A 21,157-nucleotide genomic window follows, 5' to 3' on the forward strand; every position below is an offset into this window, starting at 1 on the left:
CTATCGTACAACAGACCACATGATCACTCCCAACACACTACTTAACAAACCAATAAACAACAACAAAACTACATTATTCTCCTGCTTTGTTGATTTAAAAGAAGAGCTTTTGGTTCAATTTGGCATGAGAGTCTGCTGTGTTAGGGGAACATCCTATGAGATCATATACTCAATATGATACAAATAACACATGTGCAGTAAATATTGGCATCACCCTAGTAGCATCAAGATAGTAGCATCACCTTAGTAGCATCAAGATAGTAGCATCACCCTAGTAGCATCACCCTAGTAGCGTCACCCTAGTAGCGTCACACTAGCAGCATCACACTAGCAGCATCACACTAGTAGCATCACCCTAGTAGCATCACCCTAGTAGCATCACCCTAGTAGCGTCACACTAGTAGCATCACCCTAGTAGCGTCACACTAGTAGCGTCACACTAGTAGCATCACACTAGTAGCATCACCCTAGTAGCATCACCCTAGTAGCATCACCCTAGTAGCGTCACCCTAGTAGCGTCACACTAGTAGCATCACCCTAGTAGCATCACGCTAGTAGCATCACACTAGTACCAGTAGACAGTATCTCCTCCATAAATGCAATAATGTGAATTCAATTTTTGCTGTTGCAATTCCCTCTTTAATGATGTAATATTGTACATTTCCCCGACATGGGACTAGTAAAGTTAAATTTGTATTTATAGATTTTACTACAATGTTGGAATGCTACACAGCTCTGTTCACACATTTCTGTTTTTTGGTAGATCCTCACTTATTGAATGATGATCGGCTTTATTTTACACTTGCTTTGGCCATGTGTGTTTCCCATGAAACTTTGAATTGAACTGAAAATGTAATTTTCTCAGTGAACTTCTCACCTTTCCTCTGGCAAACTCTCTCTGAGCGAAGGCCAGCTTGTGGTTGGAGCGGTTGTCCAGCAGGTAGCGCGGGGCAAAGGTCACTATGTGAGTGTCCCTGTAGCGTCCTTTTCCTTTCCGCACACTGATACCTGTGTTGAACAGACGGGGAACAGTCAATGCCTGACAAGCAGGTGTAAATAATGTGCCAGAGACATTTCTGCTGGAATAGCAAATGTCAGCACATCTCTGCTATACGCATCGGAGTTAGAGGGAAACCTGGTGCAGCAGGGTGACGGTGAGGGAGTGCTGCTTGATGCAACACGATTACTATAGATTCAGTGCAACATTTTTTTGTAATAATAGCCAAAAGAGAAGCTGCAGATGAACAAGACCTTCCATAATTATTACTGGAGTCCTGATGAAAAGGCTAAATCTAAATACCGGTAGATTACTCCAATTCAGCTTTTCATTCCTGTTCCTATATGCCTTTACAAAATGAGATACTGTACAGTACGACTGCACTGTCATGAGTTCTGCAGTACAGCAGAAGAAAGCTTATAACAACGATAATAACTTCATTTATATAGCACATTTAAAAACAACTGTTTAGTGCTTTTGACAGCAGAATATGAATATAGTATTTGCTATTATTTGCTAGTATTTTGCTAGTTCAGTTCCATTGCAATGCATTCCATTTCTTCTGTTTGTGCCAACTTGCCTATGTTGTATATGAGGCCAGGCCTGTTCCCGTGCTGGATGACCTTCACTGCCCTGACTCCACGGCCTCCGTCCAGGGAGAAGCCCTGGCACCAGCCTGGAACTCCGTCTGGGTGGATCCCTTTCCCGATCCGCATCGTGCACCTGGGATCAAGACAGACGGGGAGGAGATGGATGTAAGGAGCAGGGCGGCTGGAGCGGGTCCCACGCTAATCAAAGGCTTGGGGATCTATCATGTGGACACGTCAGTGAGTGTCTGAACCCCGGACACAGGTCAGTGTGTCAGTGTGTGTGTGTGTGTGTGTGTGTGTGTGTGTGTGTGTGTGTCAGTTACAACAATAAAGCCGAGGTAGTGCATCGCTCTACATAGAGTCCAGATGCTCAGTCCGGATGGGAGAGAGGATCAGAGTGGTCCGGTCCCTGGCAAACTCACATAGCAGGCTGCTCCTTGTCAGTGTAGCAGAACAGTAACGGACTGAGGCTTCGGGCCAACTCGTGCTCCTCAAACTGGCCTGCAGCGTCCGCTTTGCCGTTGTCCTGGCGGAAAATTAAGGGCAGACCTGAGGGAGAAACGTGGCTTTAGGGAGTGATAACAGACAAGCCGTGGTTGTAAAAGTCGAGTTCACACCAGCAGAGAAAACATTACCAGTCTTGTTGATAAGCCAGTAGGGGGCAGAAATCAGGATCTTCAGCGCCCCCTGTGCTCTCAGGACGATGCGGATGGTGAGGCAGAGCAGCTGCTTGTTGGTGTCGTACAGCCTCATGCGTACGACGTAGTTCTGAGTCCCAGGGGGAATCAGCAGCTCTTTGCACACGGGGAAGCTCTCCAGCAGGACTCCTGGAGGACACACCATGAACACCAGGAGTGAGCACAAGGAACGCGTTTCAACTGCAGCCAGTGACCTGACCTAGCATCCTGACCTAGCTCCATGTTCTGTGAGGTGTCAGCAGCGTGAAGCACGGCCTCCTTCCCCGGCTTCAGAGAGCCCCTGATGGACGAGCCTTTGATGTAGTAGTTGAGGTCGCAGGGCAGCAGGTTGGCCAGCACCATGGTGGGCAGCAGGTAGATGGTGTGGCCTGGCTGTCGATAGATCTGCTTTGCACTGCCAGACACCCTCTTGGCGGGCTGCTGGTCCGGGTAGTTCTCCTTTTTGATGACCACACAGAACCTGCGAGAGGAAGCGTGATGAGGGTGAACAGCGTCACAGATGAGAACGACAAAGAACAGAGAGGAGAATGTCTGACGGACGGAATTTACCTGAAGTTGCGCTTGAGGCTTTCTTCAAAGTCTGCTGACTGACACTCCCTCTTGCTGCTGCTGATATCTCCAGGCCGCTCCACGCTGGTCCAGTGGATGGGAACCTTACAGAAGAACAAGCCCAGGCCTTTGGGCCGGGCCTGCAGCCTCCAGGACGTGAGGTGGAGGGGAACAGCCAAGGCCTGGCCAGGGAGGATAGGCGGCAACACCACTGGTTCTGGCAAAACATTTGGCTTCATTGAGACAGTATAACATAGCATAGGATAAAATAATATGACATAAAAGGATAAAAATAAAACAAAGCACTACATGTGCTTGACTTTTGAATCGTGTTAGTGCTTAATAAATGAAAGTGAAGCAGCATCTTACTGTCAGGAGCAGAGGGGCTGTCCAGTCTGACCTCCATAGGAACATCCAGCCGGTTCTTCACCATGAGGGCGGAGCGGACAGTGATGACCTTCCTGGCGCTGCCCTCCATCGTGATGGAGAAGACCACTCTGACTGGAGGCAGGGCCGAGAACTGAGGGGTCCAAGGGATTCAGGTTGAGCATGTGTGCTACACAACATCCAACAAGGCTAATCACCGTTATCAGAGACAGTCCCTGTGTTATTAGGATGTGTCATCACACGTTAGTTAACCCTAACCCTCAGGTTTAGTGTCCTTCCTTTCTATTATACTGTGCAACATTACAGGGCTCCTCTCTTCTCGACTCAAGTCAAAGCATGAAAATCAGCATACAAATGTTGCTCTAACAAGAAGCCTTGCTGTTTTCTGATGTTGCTGTCAATCAAGGCTGTATACATTCACTATAGTCTACATTATCACAGGACGGGTTCCACCAGAACGGTGATGATTGACCCTCAGGACGGTTCATATTTGACTTCAGGCTAAATTCTAATAAGACAGGTAAGTGTGACTCCACTAAGTGCACTTTTATTGTTCATGCTGGCCACTATTTGAAAAACGGCTTTTATTTTCATGTTCTTTCATTTATGCATTCGCAACATTGTTCGCCCTTCTTCATGCCTCCACATATTTTGTGTCCTGCTGTATAATGAGTGTTCCAGCTCACTGATTTAGAAAGCAGACTTACATAAACATGCGGGTGGATGATGTTGGTTCTGCTGATGGGACTGCCAACCTGTGGAAGACAAACAGAATCTCCAGTCAGAAGCCTGACATCATCAACATTCCTTTTTCTTGTGGAGGTGTGGACTCGTGCTCACAGTGTTGGATGAGTTGTTTCTGTCCGGAGCTGCATAACGGAAGAAAACACCCACTTTGTCCACGGACACCGGCTTGACTTGCTCCCATCCACAGACCCGGACCAGCAGCTGGTGCAGCTTCAGCTCATGAGTGTGTCTGGAGGGTCGGTGATACACAATCATCATCATCTGCTGAACGCATTTGTGGAGTCATACAAGCCAGAGCACTGAATAATGATTAATGACTGAGGACCACATCACTGTTCATGTAAGTCTTCAATTATCAACTGCAGGAAAGAAGACACAACATATACTTAGAAATATACTCTTTAGAAGCTTTAAGCCAGGGGGGCCACATCCGGCCCACCCCTCCTCTCCATCCCCCCATCTCCCCTCTCCATGTTTCTTACATTAAACTATTTTAGTATTTTATACTTGTTTCATATCAATTTAAACTACCCCTTGTAATAAAAACCCAATTATATTCATTTAAAAAAGTTATATAAAAATGATTTTGACTTTGTGCAATACAATGGCAAAGAGGTCATGCTGCATGTCCAGCCTTGAAGAAGCGTGCGGGGCTGTATCTTCCTTTGTTTCACCACAAACAGCAAAGATGTGTCTTTCCCAGCAGAAAGAAAGGTGGGCTGGGAACACACACTGTTTCAACAAAGATGGATGCTGCAGGATTTGTTGTGGCGTTCAGTGGAAATGCTACGTGTCTGATATGTAAGGAAAGAGTGGCGGTTCTAAGGAATACAATATTAAACGTCATCACTGGTGTAAACATGGAGAGCAGGATGAGAAGTAGACGTGGTCGTCCATCAGAAGACTAGACCATCAGCAGCCCTGAGACCCCTGCCTTAAGCATTGCTCCCATTGGTTTTGTTAGCTTCAAAGTAGAATGAATGCCAGACCAAGAGTTGTCCTGTTCTACTTCTACTGTTAGTTGATGTGTAGTTGACACGTCTCTTCCTGCAGTCAAGCTGTAAGGATGACGGTCAAACCCCCCAACAGCTTCAGAAACACAACAACACTGAGGCTGTGAACAGAGCTGTACCGGTGGCGGAGCTTCTCGCGGGCTTCGAACTCAAAGGGAATCTCCTCCCCGGGCAGAACCTCTCTCCACTGGCTCACGTTGTGAGTGTCATCGGTCCCCGGACCGTGGACGTCGGAGATGGAGTCTGCACTGCTGCTGTGGGACAGCGCCACCCTGTGGGGGACATGCGGAGACATTTTTAGGACACCAGGTTTAAACGTTCGTGTCACTTTCCACATGACATACCAATGCAAACAGAAGCATCACAGTTAGAAGCATAACACACAATCATCTCAAGTTATACGAAGTGACCTGGAGAAAATATGACTGTGGTGGTAATCATAGGAAAATGTGTTTAAGAACCACCTATTTATATTTATATTAAAGCAACTATGCCTATTTGGAAATGATCTCCTGTAAGTGTATATTATTTTAAGTCTACGCCTGAGTGACCCTGACCTCGGTGTGTGTTTAACACTGCCTTGCTGTACTTTTCACCCTCTTCCTCTCTAACTGGGAATGTTGTAAAAGATGTTCCTGAAGTTAATAACTATTAAAAGTACCACACAGTAAAGTTCCTGCATTCAAATGTTTACTTCAAGTGAAGAGTGAAATCAGCAACATCAGCAACATGTAATTGTTTTATTTAATTTGCAACCTAACAACTTACAAGTATCATTTCTGTCGGGTAAAACGTACTACAATGTTTTCCTCTTAAGTACAGGTAGACAGTTGAGTTGCATATTTGTAAGTGCTTTGGCCTCTTGTGAGTTATTTCTGGGGGCAATTGTGAGCAAGTTATACATCATGTGTACCTACTTATGAGTATTATCTACTATGTCGAGTTTATTGTGTTTCATTGCAATGCCATGTATGAAAGTGATATGAAGGAGAAGGTATTAAACTCTAGGTTTCAGCAGGCCTCAAGGAGATGTGTGTCATATCAACAGCAGGATGCTTGCTCATATGGTTAACTATATGGTTTACTAGCTTTTGCCAGAATGTTTTGTCTGCCACAACAAGAGAACTGCAGGCCTGTACGTCATATTGATAGCAAGCACTATAGTACTGTCACAGTAAACAATCAGCCTGTTGGGGAGAACTGATCATCTGGGAAAAAGGTTGTTCTTAACTGGCCCAGGTCAGTGCATCTGAGTTTAGATGGATATCCAGTCCAGCCTCGCCTACCTTGTGGGGGTTGTAGTCAGAGTAGCGAACCACATAGTACATCCCGTGTGGTTGCGCAGAGCGTACGGCACAAACGGCTGCCTCCTCTTGGACAGCTTGACTTCGGCTGGAAGCAGAAATGAAAACAGAATCAGAGAGGATCGATCAGCACCAACGTTGTGGAGTGTAGTCAACTGTAACAGTCATGCACCTGCTTTCTTCTTGAGCTGAGCGCCAACAGGCAGAGAAGATAATTGTGTCCTTTAAAGGGGCACTCCACTAATCTGGAACACAAAGCCTTATGGGCCGTTCTGAGCCGTGTTCCTGGAGCCTGATCCATACCAGGGACCGGCGGTCCTTAAGCTGTGCTGCTGCCGCTTTGATTGTGACCGGTGTGTTAATTTGCTCCTAACTTTAGAGAAATCACTGAAGTGCCCTTTTAAAAAAGGACACTTGTTTAGAAATGAAAAAAAGTAATTCTTGTAAACATACAATTATAACAGACTAACGTTATAATTGTCTTGCCTTCTTGAACATACAGTTAATACAGCAGGTGAAAGGCCACACACACACACACACACACACACACACACACACACACACACACACACACACACACACACACACACACACACACACACACACACACACACACACACACACACACACACACACACACACACACACACACACACACACACACACACACACACACACACACACACACACACACACACACACACACACACACACACACACACGTCCAGCTCATGAATTTAGCAGGTGGAGAACACAAAGGAACTGCCAATGTAAGCGAGAGTATACGGTATTCAAATGCACCAAAGCATACTATTACACTACAGTACATCCCACTCTATGTGCAACAGTCTACAAAAGCACATTTTCACAATGGATTCACGACTATGGCCATGCAGTGCTAATGACAACTTAGTCATGCTGATCAGGCAAAATGCAAAGCAGGAAGAGGAGGACGGACGAGATAGATAGAGGCTAGACTCTGAATATATATATATATATATATATATATATCTCAGTGAACACTTATCAGACTGTAGTCATCAGTACTCAAACCAGCAGCACCACACAATAACTCGTCAGTCATCATTCAGCTGTGTAGCTGATTCATCTAGACAGGAGAACACCTCCTCAGCTGGGAGATGTAGGCCTGCTGCAGCTGCTTCTCAACTTTAAAACTACAACTAGTGCAACACTGTGGTCCAGCTGCACAACGCCTGAGTGAGAGCAATGTGCTTACGCTGCTCCACTATGAAGTCCTAAGAGAGATAAGTGTGTAAGTGAATACATGATGACATGTTAGCAGTAGCTGAAATATAATACATTCATATTGTTGAATACGATCTTTCAAGGAAGTCCAAAACCTGGCTAGAATTAACCAAAGTGGTTCCAGAAAGTTCAAGCCTAGTTCACGCATTCAAACTGATCAAATAAATACAGGACTTTCACCCAGGAGACTGCTGGTCAGGTCCTGTGCAATACTCAAAGTAAACGTTGTCATGCCAGACATAGTTACGTGAATCACATTAGTTTTGACTTCTTAGTCAGTGAAGTTAACATTAACCACTTTCTCTAAACCTAGTGGTGGTTTTGTTGTCTAAAGCTAACTTCCTGTGAAGACAGACCTTTATTTTGAAAAGACACTTTGTAACGAGTGTATATTAACACGCCGCCGCTAGAGGAGAACGTAGAGCGGCATAGTTTGAAGCTTTGGAGCTCTGACCAATCTGTGTTTGATGTGAGAACGTGTTGGAAACACACTGAAGAAGGACATCTTGCCCAAACCGTCATTGAGGCACAATGAAAGGTAAAATTGTTGTGCTGTCTTTCATTTGATATTATCCACAAAGTCTAGGCCAATGGAGAGCTGAGCAGGTTGTCATTTCTAGAACTTGCTGCTTACTCATTCAGAGGCCGAGTCATTCTGAACCTACAGCAACGGGTCCGGGTTGGACTTCACCCGGGGAGCATTGTGGTTCTGTCTCCTTAGCAACAGGGTCGACGCATACTACATCTATAAACACTCAGCTGGCAGGAAACATTCAAGACTCATGACTACTTGAATGGATCTGTATCGCCTCACAACGCTGAGCCATGCCGAAGCCCCCTTGAGGCTCCATCCATGATGACTGACTGAGTGCTCTGACGCTGACTGTGCTGCTGAGCGACTAGACTCTGGACTGTACCTCTGGAGTGAGTCTGCTGCTCGAGGCAGGTCAAGGTGGCCGTGCTCCTAGTTCTAAGGTGAGCGAGAAGAGCACCTGACAGCAGAGAGAGAAAGAGTTACTACACAACATGCAGAGGGAGCACTCAGCGGGGCAGAGGGTCATCATCATCATCATCATCATCATCATCATCATCCTCATCACCACCATCACCATCATCACCACCACCAGCACCACAATCATCATCATCACCATCACAATCATCATCATCACCATCATCATCACCACCACCACAGCCATCATCACCATCATCATCATCATCATCACCATCATCACCACCACCAGCACCACCACCACAGCCATCATCACCATCATCATCATCACCATCACCATCATCATCATCATCATCACCACCACCACAGCCATCATCACCATCATCATCATCATCATAACCACCACCACAGCCATCATCACCATCATCATCATCATCATCATCATCATCATCATCATCATCATCACCACCATCACCACCACCACAGCCATCATCACCATCACCATCATCATCACCATCATCATCACCATCATCACCACCACCACAGCCATCATCACCATCATCATCATCATCACCATCATCACCACCACCAGCACCACAATCATCATCATCATCACCATCCTCATCACCATCATCACCACCACCACAGCCATCATCACCATCATCATCATCACCACCACCACCATCATCATCATCATCATCATCATCATCATCATCATCACCATCCTCATCACCATCATCACCACCACCACAGCCATCATCACCATCATCATCACCACCACCATCATCATCATCATCATCATCACCATCACCACCATCACCATCATCATCATCATCATCCTTCTGGACTCAATAGGTTTAACACTGCGGTTCATGCTCCCCTCCATTAACATGTGATCAATGTGATGGGAATTTTTCATTTAGTAGTTCATTATAGTATAATTAGTAGTTTGAGTAGTTTAAACTCATACTATTCCATGTGTGTCATGAGGTAACCTGTATTCTGCACTTATGTCATGTCATGTGTTACATGAGTTGTAAAATGCATCTTGTGACACCAGCACAGCTGGCAAGTCAATATGGATCTATGGACACTGATGAGTGGTTCAAACACCACATTCTGGACAAAGTTCTCCGTCTACACAAACAACGGAACAATGCTTTTCTGATGACACGTCACAAACAACTGTATAAAAAGCCCCTTTTAAGACTGAAGACTTGGTCAGACTCTTAAGGAGTCTGCCCCTATCTGGCCAGATAGTTTGCTCTGAAGCTGTATGTCGGTGATGCGGTCCGCTTGGACACCCTGTTTGCGAGGGCTTTGACTTATTAGACTTTGTCTGTTTACAGTCTGTCTGTAGCGACTGCTAGCCTGTTTTGGACTCTTTATAGAATAAATTACTAAAAGCGCTGTTAGGAGTTGTATTCTTATTTCTCATCAGGTGATCATAAACTGATTTCCACCACAATCACCATAACAACCAACACATTACAGGTCCATTCAGCTGCTGTTCAACTGAGGGAGCACAAGAACTTGGCTGATGAGTCACAGGTTTGTCCTTCATTTGATTGGTTGATGCTAATATTGTCAAATAAACAGAACATTTTTAAAGGCTAGAGAAAAGCAGCAGCTTCGTATGGCTAAGCCTCTTTTGAGAAGAGCAACCCATCAACCAAGTTTCTCTCAGGACCAACACTGAGAACTAAAGGAACTATCCGAAGCCCTTTGCTAAACCAGCCACACAAGGGTTTCTCATCATCGACAAATCCCTGAACTCTGAACTGAATCAGTTACTACTGAACATGGAAATCTGTCAAACAGCTCAAAAATATAACAACGTTACAACAAACGTTTGTCAAAGGACATTTTATTAAGGTGCTCAAATAAACGAGCCAGATTTCCTCCATCTTCTTTTATCAACAGTTCACCTTTGCGCCACATGGGGGAGTCTGAATGTTGTTATTGTTCTGATCATCGTAGCTACATTAAGGCTCATATGAAAGGCTAGCGTTCATTCTGTTCAACTGATGAGAGGAAATGAAAAGGATGAGATAGCCTGTTAATGTAAGAATCTGTAGGTAACGCCACGAGATTTAGGTTCAGGTTGACGTTTGTAGTCGGAGTAGCATTGGTCAATCATGTCGGAGCAGGCACGGTTGTATGCTGATTAAAATCGTTGGGAACATCCGATATCACCTGACCAGGATTTAGCTTTCAATTGGTATAAAATGAGCTTGTCAACCGGCTGCTTGTGAAAGCCATCGTACATGTCGTCTCTCAACTCAAACTCCAGTCTCAACAATGAGCAGCACACAGAGAAGGAAATCCTGGCCCAGATATCCGATGGCTACACCAGAACCACAGAAATGACCCCCCCCCCCCCCCCCCCCCCTAGAGGCCGATAGATGATGGGTTTAGGGATCGTTTAGGCACAAACTCACTCTAGTCGTGATTTATAGTTGGGCCTTTTGGGAATTGGATCACGATGGTTTGCCATCTTTAAAAAGTAAGTCCCCAGAAAGCGTCCTCTAGGGAGTATCTATGGCAGCAGGACAGTGTATGTGGGTCTGAGTCTAAATAGACTACACTGTGTGTGTTCATGATAAAGAGTAGGGATGGGTATCGTTAAACACAGATGAATAGAATAAAAAACTTTGAGGAAAACGCTGCCACCTTTCAGTGCTTTACAGTATTTGTGTCATTGCCTTAGAAGTGGAGAAAACAAGACAAACATCACGTTTCAACATGTGATTCAAAGTATGAAAGAAACGGTTTATCTATATCTATGAACCACCATGATTTATAGGAGCTAGACCAGAAAATATTCAGTTAAAACACATCCTCATTGTTCTCAGTGAAGTCTACAGGAAGTGATGTCATGTAGCCCCGGTGCATTTCATGTGGAGTGAGCGCTGCACCAGCCTCCATTAAAAAAACTGCTTTTTATATGCTAGATTCATTCACCAGCTTTATAAGTGACATAACCTGGTCTCACAGGTTTTCCTGGAGCGTGGTGGAACCTGATCCAGACTGCCGTGGTCCTGTTCGACGCTTAGTGCTACTTTTATTAAGGCAACCGACTATTGATTAAAGAAATTGCTTAAAATTTGAAGACAATAGGAATGTGCTAGCACAAAGATAAAAATGAAGAGTTAATCTCAGTTTAAATATTCCTAACAGTCGCCTGGAGCTTCTGGTCTCTTTACCTCATTTTTATTTTCTATGAATCAATTAACGTGCGTTATCCAGGATGCCACACCTGGCCCTCCATTAAACCAATTCACCATTTTGACAGAGTATTTCAGAGAACTCCCCAGTGTGTGTGTGTGTGTGTGTGTGTGTACTCACTCTGTCCGAAGCTGGGTGGGTCGACTGAAGAGCCTACCCAGGACAGGGGTGGAGAGGACTGGGCGATCTGTTCCTCCTTGTTACAGTAGTCTGCTATCCAGGCGCTCTTGGTGGTGTTGTATTGTTCTGGAAGGAGCAGATGAGTGGAACTGAATGATCTTAGAGAACGTGCTGCTCAGTCAGCTGTGTGGAAGCCTGGAACTCACCCAGCAGGACAGAAGTGATGTTGACGTCCAGCCTCTGCTTGGCTCGGATCCCCATCTTGAAACGTGGAGGGTGGAGACGGCCGGCAGCCTGCTGCTGCCAGGACAGGAAGCAGGGCCAGGGCTCGATGAAGGGCTCCCAGCCTGCCCCACACACACACACACACACACACACACACACACACACACACACACACACACACACACACACACACACACACACACACACACACACACACACACACACACACACACACACACACTTGTTATAATGTTATTCAATGTAGCTTATATTAAGAAGCATTTGTTAAGTAGGACTACTGAACATTTGCATGACATTAATATGCTAAGTATGTTTAATCAGACGTGATATAATATAGAATTATTGACGATACAGTAGTCAGACTTTAGTTGATTGATATTGACTTGAAATCCATAAACAGTTTAACTGAAGTTCATTTTACAGACACATTATTTTGTATTTCTTGTCATTTCTCTTGTATTTTTCTTCTTAGTAATTTCAATACTACTAGTTTATTTCTTGTTTGTGAGCCATGTGTCAAATATTCATGTTTGTTTACTTAACTTAACTTTTTTTTCTTTAGACACTGCATTATTGAACCTTTTAAATCTGAATGTAATACAACAAAAGAAAACTTTGAATAACTAGGAGCGGTAGCAATAAGAGACTTCCTTGAGGAATCTCAGACAGGTTAGGATAGTGCATGGTTCCTGACCCTGCTGGGGGTCCTCACGGGGCCTGATGAACTACCCCACCTCTGATGAGAACTCCTGGAGGATCTCAAAAGTGTTCAGCCAGTGTGGCAAACTGAGGAAGCCCATCCTTTTTTACAGTGTCGTGTTAACACAGTGGAGGGCGGTACTCACATTGGGAACAGAAATCTGGTTTAAGGTGTTGATAGATGTGAACAAACAGGTAGAATCCTCTCATGCTCAGGAAGTAATGACAGAATTGTCCCAAATGTACCTGACAGCTCTCGGTTGTAGTAGTCTCCTGACAGAGTGAAGCTGGCGTTTCCTTCCTGAGTGGAACCAATGCGCTGCAGCACGTAAAGCCCTGCAATAACAAACAACAATAAACAAAGCTCAACTTCCTGTACCAGCAGGTATTCAGCTACTACATTACTTGAGTTTTGTTGTGAATCACTGATCGTTATGCAGTGAGAGACTTTCGTCTACACTCTATATAATGATCACACTATAATAAGTATCATTTCCCAGAGATGCATGTTGTGTACATGAGACTTACTGGAGAAGGTGAGCTCGGCCAGCGGTATGTCACAGTCCAGACAGTCATCGATGAAGCAGATGCACACACTCTCAGCCTTCACCTCCACCCCGGACAGAGGAGCTGAGTGGCTGCTGGAGCCCGACTCAGTCCTGGTTCTGGCATGGCCCGCCATGTTCTCAGCGTTCTCCAGCAGCCACGTGGCAGCCTGGTCCAGCTGGCCTGTAGGGACACGTTATAGAATAGAGCATATTCTGTAAGTTATTGTCATCGTTAGGACAATGAAAAAACGTTCAGCAGCACTCAATTTTGGCAATATACAGAAAATATACAAAGAAATCAAAATATAAAATAAAAATACTTGAGTCCACGAGGGGAAGGGGGTGAAGGGGAGGGGTTATGTGCATTTGACTAAGCTTTTCCCTTAGTCTGTCTGTTCTAGATCTGATTGATCTGTATCTTTTCCCAGAGGGTGGGGGAGAAGAGGTGATGTCCAGGGTGAGGGGGGTCCTTAGCAATACAGCTGGCTTTCTTTTGGACTCGGCCGATGTAGATGGGGGGTAATCTTTGAGGGGGTAGTGTCGTCCAGATGATGCTCTCTGCTGCTCTCACCACCTGCTGCAGGTCCTTCCTGTTCTCTTATCCGTCTTTACATAGCTTTTTAAGAAGTAATGGTGAAAACCTGTCAGGAGTGGGGTCTCACTCACCTTTACAGTGGATCAGGGCTCTTTTGCAGTCCTCTTTCCTGAAGCCAAGGTCTTGTAAACGGGTCAGCTGGCCCTCTGTGGAGACAACATACACATCCATCAGTATTCTTTCTGAGAACAGCAGTAAGCCATCACTGTAACTGAACTGTAGCCAACTTTGAAGCCAAATTAAGATTCAACATGTAGAGACTACAAGAAGTTGATGTACTTTGAACACTGATAGTAATTATAAAGGATTTTGATCTACCATGGAAGATTTGAATCGGTGTATACGCGGTCTTTACATACCTATGAGGGCCTCCGTCTTCTGCCTGAAGCTGTCTTTAGGTGCAGCTGCTGGCTCAGTGCTGCCATCAGGGTCAGAGGGCAGTGGGGAACTGGCAGTCGGGATGGACTTGGCGATGGCCAAGAAGAGCTGAATGTCGTTGTAGGAGAGACGGATGTCCAGAGTAGGAAACTGAATCTGCCAGAGAATGACATCACAATTGAAGGAGGCAACTAGCAGGTTTACACGCCAAGCTCACTCCACTGCTCTTCATCCTGTGAAAACAGCTGCTTCATGTCTTCTGTGGTGGAGGGACTCCCTATTACACATCGTAGAAAATTGTGTTCCTTATGAAATCCAGGCCATTAATAATGTGCAGTGCAGCTTATAGTGCCATGTATAACAGTAATAATGATGTACAGTATGTATACAATGCTAAGCCATCAAAATAATAATTGATAGATTCATATTTTAATTCTATTTTGGAATTTCTACATTTTAATTTATCAACATAATATTAAACACATTTATATTTGCTTATAATAGGTTGTATTCATGTTAATGTGTATTTTTGGACATATTTAAATCTTTGGAAGAAAAACGTTTGGGATCAAATCATTTCGGGACCCTCTGTTGGAGATCTCAGCTCTAGCAGCACGGCCGTCTCAAGCCTCAATTAGAATTTCCACAAACACGGTCGACATGAGTGGACATGGCATCGTGACGAGGAAACCTATGCATCTACATGTTTCATGGAAGTACACCGAGGATGACGAGTTGGCAGATAGGATTACATTACAGCCTGGAGACTAGAACCTTCTGCTTCGTTCTGCCTCAATGCTGGACCATTTCAAACAAGGGAGCGCCTTAGTCACTTAGTACACAAGACCAAATACCAAATTTCCCCGCTGTGTCTCCCACAATCATGCGCCTTATTGTGGTTGAGTATAAACTCCTGACCTCCAGCAGAGGGGGGATGTCCTCCACGTTGAAGGCGTCCAGTAGACCTGAGCTGCTTTGGTAGGTGGGGCTCCCACACATCTCCACCTGAATATTGACCGGGTCGATGATGGACAGCGCCGTCTCCTGCTCGCTGCCCAGCCGACACGAGAACACCTGGGTGTGACAAAGAAGTGGATAAAGTATGATGCCACTATGGATCAGAAGGTAGTAGTAAGTATCACTATGTACTGAGCGTCAAGGTTAGGAGGATGGAGAGGAGAAGTACTGGTTTAGCGATAGTACTATAGTCTTTTCAGTGACAGAATCAGGTAGAAATAATAGTATAGTAGTGTAATGGTAGCAGTATAGGGCAGTATGAAGAATAAGAATCCTGATGAATGGCTGCTGTGGTAGTGCTCGTCGTCTGAGTCGTGTTTGACCATCACCTCTATTCCCGCGAGGCTGCCGGAGAAGGGCCTGTCCAGCAGACGGGGTTTGTAGGTGAGGACAGTGGTGCCTTTTAGGATGATGGCGTTGGTATCCAGACAAGACGAGTCCTCGACCACCACGAACTCCGTGCCTGTAGACACACGCATGAACTGTGGTCACTTCTTATTATTATTATTCTGGGCAGGTCCCCGTATGAGTAACACATCCGGGAGATGGACAACATCTTATTTTGTCACAGAACGTCTTAATGACATATTTATATATATTTAAAAAGAAAAAAGGCTATACATACAATCAGTGGAAGAAAATTCATGTTTCATTTATTCATCGTTAAGGAAGAGACTGGGAGGGGCGGGGCTTAAGGAGGAGGGGCGGGAAGACCCAAGAGAAAAGAGAGAGGAGAGATAGGATATCGCCAAGGAGCAGTAAACGGAGATCGCAAACTTTTGGAAGTATTCTCATTAATTGGTAAAAATGCTAATTAATCAATTAAATTGAAAAAAATCGCCCAGCCCGAGCTCAGCAGCCTCCTGTTCACCCTGTACACCCACGACTGCTATCCCCGACATGAAGACAAAAATGTCCTGATAATGACACCACAGTTATCAGCCGAACTACAAACTACAGTAAGAACAACCTGCTGCTACATCAGGAAAACCAACACCCCGTCTACGTCAGTGGAGCTGAGGTGGATGAACTCTTAAGTTCCTGGGAATTAGTGTCACCACCCAGCTGACATGGTCATCACACATCTCCATCCTGTGAAACAAGCTCATCAGACCTGGAGGTCTTCAGGGAACTTGAGAAGGCTAAAGTCCTGGGCCAAGTTCTTACAAACTATTATGGGATGTTCACGGTCCAGAACAGGAGGACTCTACAAACTCATTACTGGTACCATCTACCAGCATCAGTGTTGGTCAAAGCCCACCCACATACAGCCTGTTCACCCTGCAGCATTCTGGGAAGAGAATCACAAGTATCTGATGAACCAGCAGACTTCAGAGCAGCTTCTTTCCTCTGAGAGACTCCTAAACTCATCCTCCACCCTTCACAGCATAATATAGTTTGTTATTTTTGTGTGTATTTTTCTTATGTAGCAAAAATGGACTACCAACTACATTTCGATATAATATATAATATTACGATACATTTAGTTCCCCCATCCCCTTTAAAATCAATCAAAGCCGTTGAAGCCAGAGTGTACTCTCTCTTCTCTGACCTGTGACGTTGATCTTGACCTCCAGACAGCGGTCCTGGGTGACCGGCACCGTGGACCTCTTTGTGACCACACCGCTCTTGACCGTCTTGGGCATGACGGCTCCGGTGACGGTGCTGGTGCTGCTGGCGGTGGGGCCTGAGTCGGTGCTGGTATTACTGGGCCAGCGCTTGCGACGCTCGGCGCCGCCTGGCGCTTTCTCCACGGGCACACGCAGGAAGTCTCGCACCAGCTGAAGCCAGTCGAAGATGAGAAAGACCCTCAGGTTGTTGAGGACCACCGTGAAGCAGGAAGAGTCACGCGTGGATCTGTGGTAAGATGGAACAAAACTCTTCACTATCAAACACCACTTTAAATCTCTCTTTCGACATATGTTTGGGCGTGGGCTTGAAAAGCCCTCGCTCATACCTGTAATGCAGTTCCAGCTGCAGTGTTGCCCGGTTGGTGCCTGTTTTGGACGGCTGGAGGATGCAGTCGAAGACATTGTGCGTTGCCTCGCCAGACCTACCAGGGCTTGTATTGGGCTGGGTGCACCGAGTGTCATACGCCAGCAGGGAGTGAGACACCAAGTTGACAGACTTGGATCCATTGGAGAAAGTCTCAAAGAGCAGCTTGGATTTCATGAAGTCAAACCTTTGCAAGAGAAATACGAAAGAAATGGAGTCTACAAGTAGTACATCAAAGGTTTCAGATGAACTGGCTAGAAGCTGCGAGGGAAGTTAATTATGGCTACAAACGCAGCATTCTTCTATGAGTAGCTCCACCTGCAGACCAACCGCTGCTGACTGACAGAAAAAGATCATATTCATTTAGAGTTTAGTGGGAATGTGGCCACAGACACGGAGAACCTATTTCTGGACAAAGCAGCAACAAGCACTTTCATTAAAAAGTGCTTGTTGCTGCCTCACCAAAACCCACGGTGAGGCAGCTTTCAGCCACTACGGCCCCCACCTGTGGAACAGCCTGCCGGAGAACCTCAGGTCTGCAGAGACTGTTGACATTTTTAAAGGCAGGTTAAAGACACACCTTTTTAATCAGGCTTTTAACTAATATTTGCATTTTTATTCCATTCTTATGTAGTCATATTTTATGTCGTTCCTCTAGCCTATTTTTTTTTTAGACGATATTAATCTTAAATAATTTAATTTTTTTTATTTACCTATGGTACAATTTTTAATTTTCTTTCTTATCTTACCTATTCTTATCCTTTTAACCGTTCACTTCATTTATTTATCTTTTGTCATGGTTTTTATCCTATCTAATGTCTTTAGTTTTTAAGGTTTTACTCCAGAGTTTCCTCAGGGGGGTCCTCCACGCTGGGAGCTGAGTCCGGGCTGCTGCTAGGGGTGCTGTCCTCGGGTCCCTTCGGCCTGACCAGCTGTTGTCTGTCAGGGTCGGAGGGCCTTGGCACTGGCGCCCCCCGTGGCACGATCTGTGACTCCTCCCAGCGTGGATGGCCCCAATGACGGCGCTTCCTCAATTCTCAGTGCCTTGCCATGTCTCCCTGTTGCCGGTATTGTGCATGTGTGTGTATGTGGGTGCGTGGGTGTGCGTATGGAGGGTGGGAGGTGTCTACTTTATTGTTTTTATTTTTGTGTAAAGCACTTTGTGCTGCGCACTCAGTGTATGAAAAGTGCTTTATAAATAAAGATTGATGATTGATTGATTAGTGGTCACATGATCAACCACCATTGTTTTAACTCACTCTTTGATAGGTAGGAACTTAAAAGACAATTAAAAAGATTAAAGTGTTATGGACTGCCACTTTAAGGGAACGGAGCAACTACTAAAAACACAGAAATTTGGCAACTTTTCTGCAAAGGTTTTGGATACAGGATAGGTACAACCATATTTTAAAAACACAGTTAAACAACAAGGCCTGGAAGAAGGTGAGCTCTAAAATGGGATTTGTTTGCTATGAATGTATGGCCTCAGTGATGCGGTTCGCTGGTTATGGTCGCTTAGCAATGTCAGGCACAACCTGCCTCAGCAGGAAAGTGGGAACAAGAGTCGGCCCCTAGCCCCCGAGCAAGTGTGAGAGAGTGAATGCCACACATCTTTGCATGTGAACTATTCATCTTACAAATCGATACAGCGTATTGACATTTTCTTACGGCACTATATTTTATGTATAGAAAAGGCCCACCTTGCTAATGAGCGTTTATGCTGAGTGGAGGTGGGACTGTCCAAGAGCTCCAGGCTGACATCCATCATGTCCACCAGGAAGGACATGGTGGTGTAGACGTCTCCACTTAACACCGTCTGAACAGAGACAACACGGTCCATGAACCAGGACATAATACAAGATGACTCCTGTGCTAAAGATTGACAATTAAATCAAAAACAGTAGAAGATGAAAAAAACAATAGTTTGCACACGTTTTTATAGAGAGACGGATTAAAGATATCAGTGTTGGCAGGGAAACCATTTGCTACAAACATGTCAACATGTTGCACAGGCTGTAGTAAACTGGGTTCTCACATAGGTGCTGGGGTCCTGGAGGTTATAGGGTCGGAGGAAATCCTCAACAGGCTCTCCCAGGTTGTTCTCCAGCAGCCCTCTGATCAGCTGGTAGTGCTCCAGGTCCAGAGAGCAGTGGACCGATGACAAGCTGCCGTGAATGGACATGTCGGGCACCGCATGGCTCAGCTCCCTGGCAACATTCATGGACACAAGCATGAGTACAGATCACGAGTACGGATCACGAGTACGCTTGTGTCAATAAGCATAATGAAACAAAACAGACCGGAGGGCGAGTCCTCCTCCCCACCATGTTCAGGCTCCTCCCACTGCAGAGTCACACCAATACAAAGTGATAACTAATGCTAAAGAGTGTTTAGCGATGTGTATATGTGACCACAATGGTGGTTAATGGTTGGATAGATTGTTAGGGGGCAGGCTTAGGCCTACAGTATGTATGAAGTGTAAGAATACACAAAACAGAATCCCTCTAGGAGGCACACATATAGATAGTTCATGTGCAGCACCACAGTGCTCGTTATGATTACATTTAAAAAAGAGAGAAGAAAAAAGGCCTCATCTTTTCCCACCAGTAACACAAAAAGCAGAGCATACTTGTCCAGGTTGCGTTCCACTTTGAGCTGCAAGCGGCAGCGATCTTTCAGCAAGTTGTCTCCGGTGCGACGGACAGAATAGGAAGGAAAGATGAGGTCTGAGGACTCTGGAGGTTTACCACCACTGTCCCACGGCTGACAGGGCAGACGCTCGGCAGCAAAGATATCCATCTCCTGCAGGTCCAGGGCGATGCAGTCCAGCAGGCACACATGGTCTTCTGATGGGGAAAAAATATTATATCATGTTTTTTAAATACTTGTTTAAGTGGCTCATCTCCTACATCGAGTACTTGCAGATGCATTGTATGGCTTTTCTTGATTTAAGCAGCGATGCAAACCTAAGCTGTGGGGTTCATCCCCCCCGGGGGCCCTCCATGTGTCTGCTGGGGCCTGTGGCCTACCCAGGGTAAACCCTGTGGAGCTGGAGAGGGGCGTCCTAGGCTTCTCCTGCTCACCACTCCTCCCTGCTGCCCTCCGGACACGCTCCTTTATCAAGAGAAACCAAAGAGAGGAGACATACAACTGTACATTAGGTCCAGCTAGCGATATGAACATTACATACACACAAAAGCAGATGATTACTTTTTAAAATGGGTCAAAGAACCCGCCCCCCCAAAACAAACCCATTAAAATATTGTAAATATAGCGTACACGTTAACTGTTATTGACTGTTTTAGTTGTCTAAATATTTCCAAAACAGTACATTGTTTTGCTCCAAACTCTCGTGTATCTTATCTCCTGTAGGTATAATACACTGACTATGTAGTACCGCATACAACCACACAGCAAAACATCACATCTGTCCCTTTAATGTACAGCATTTACTTTAATTGAGCTTGTTTTTATAGGGACAAGTATGAATACAATGCCACACCACAGCATGTAAAGCCTTATATAGTAATCTGAGAAATCTAAAGAAAACCTTATGAAAAGTCATACATCACAGTCAAGGAACTTGGTGTATTCCTTCAAACAACACATGCAACACACTTTGTGGAAAGCTCATCCATCGCATATCCAACTGCAAACACACAAACTGCAAACCAGATCTGCAAAATATTTCATTCCAACTAAAGCGATGTAATATTCAAATACAAGCATTATGAATGAAAAACCAAACCAAACGCTCTCACAAAGTTCAAACTGCTTCCAAATGAAGCTCAAGGTCTAGTGTGTAGGATTTGGCTGTAGATATAAATGGTT

General features: G+C 45.1%; 1 protein-coding gene across 2 annotated transcripts in view; it reads right to left on the reverse strand.

Annotated features, from left to right (window-relative positions):
* The window catches only part of vps13d (vacuolar protein sorting 13 homolog D), a 61,608-nt gene that overhangs the window by 18,366 nt on the left and 22,085 nt on the right, over positions 1–21,157 (reverse strand). Inside the window, exons 26-51 of one of the 2 annotated variants that reach the window (XM_084014522.1) lie at positions 20,293–20,440; positions 19,956–20,172; positions 19,362–19,533; positions 19,027–19,142; positions 17,289–17,513; positions 16,884–17,188; positions 15,661–15,794; positions 15,233–15,388; positions 14,296–14,470; positions 14,008–14,082; positions 13,322–13,522; positions 13,040–13,129; positions 12,055–12,195; positions 11,849–11,974; positions 8,469–8,543; positions 6,268–6,373; positions 5,101–5,253; positions 4,062–4,197; positions 3,929–3,976; positions 3,204–3,354; positions 2,835–3,051; positions 2,498–2,745; positions 2,223–2,414; positions 2,010–2,136; positions 1,578–1,720; positions 878–1,008 (exon numbers count right to left, since the gene is read on the reverse strand). In XM_084014522.1, the coding sequence (XP_083870648.1) occupies positions 878–1,008; positions 1,578–1,720; positions 2,010–2,136; positions 2,223–2,414; positions 2,498–2,745; positions 2,835–3,051; positions 3,204–3,354; positions 3,929–3,976; positions 4,062–4,197; positions 5,101–5,253; positions 6,268–6,373; positions 8,469–8,543; positions 11,849–11,974; positions 12,055–12,195; positions 13,040–13,129; positions 13,322–13,522; positions 14,008–14,082; positions 14,296–14,470; positions 15,233–15,388; positions 15,661–15,794; positions 16,884–17,188; positions 17,289–17,513; positions 19,027–19,142; positions 19,362–19,533; positions 19,956–20,172; positions 20,293–20,440 (4,008 nt within the window). The remainder of the gene's footprint in view (positions 1–877; positions 1,009–1,577; positions 1,721–2,009; positions 2,137–2,222; positions 2,415–2,497; positions 2,746–2,834; positions 3,052–3,203; positions 3,355–3,928; positions 3,977–4,061; positions 4,198–5,100; positions 5,254–6,267; positions 6,374–8,468; positions 8,544–11,848; positions 11,975–12,054; positions 12,196–13,039; positions 13,130–13,321; positions 13,523–14,007; positions 14,083–14,295; positions 14,471–15,232; positions 15,389–15,660; positions 15,795–16,883; positions 17,189–17,288; positions 17,514–19,026; positions 19,143–19,361; positions 19,534–19,955; positions 20,173–20,292; positions 20,441–21,157) is intronic. The other variant, XM_084014523.1, reaches the window with a different exon arrangement.

Source organism: Eutrigla gurnardus, assembly GCF_963514095.1.
Source record: "Eutrigla gurnardus genome assembly, chromosome: 8".
In the NCBI taxonomy this organism is placed as follows: domain Eukaryota; kingdom Metazoa; phylum Chordata; class Actinopteri; order Perciformes; family Triglidae; genus Eutrigla; species Eutrigla gurnardus.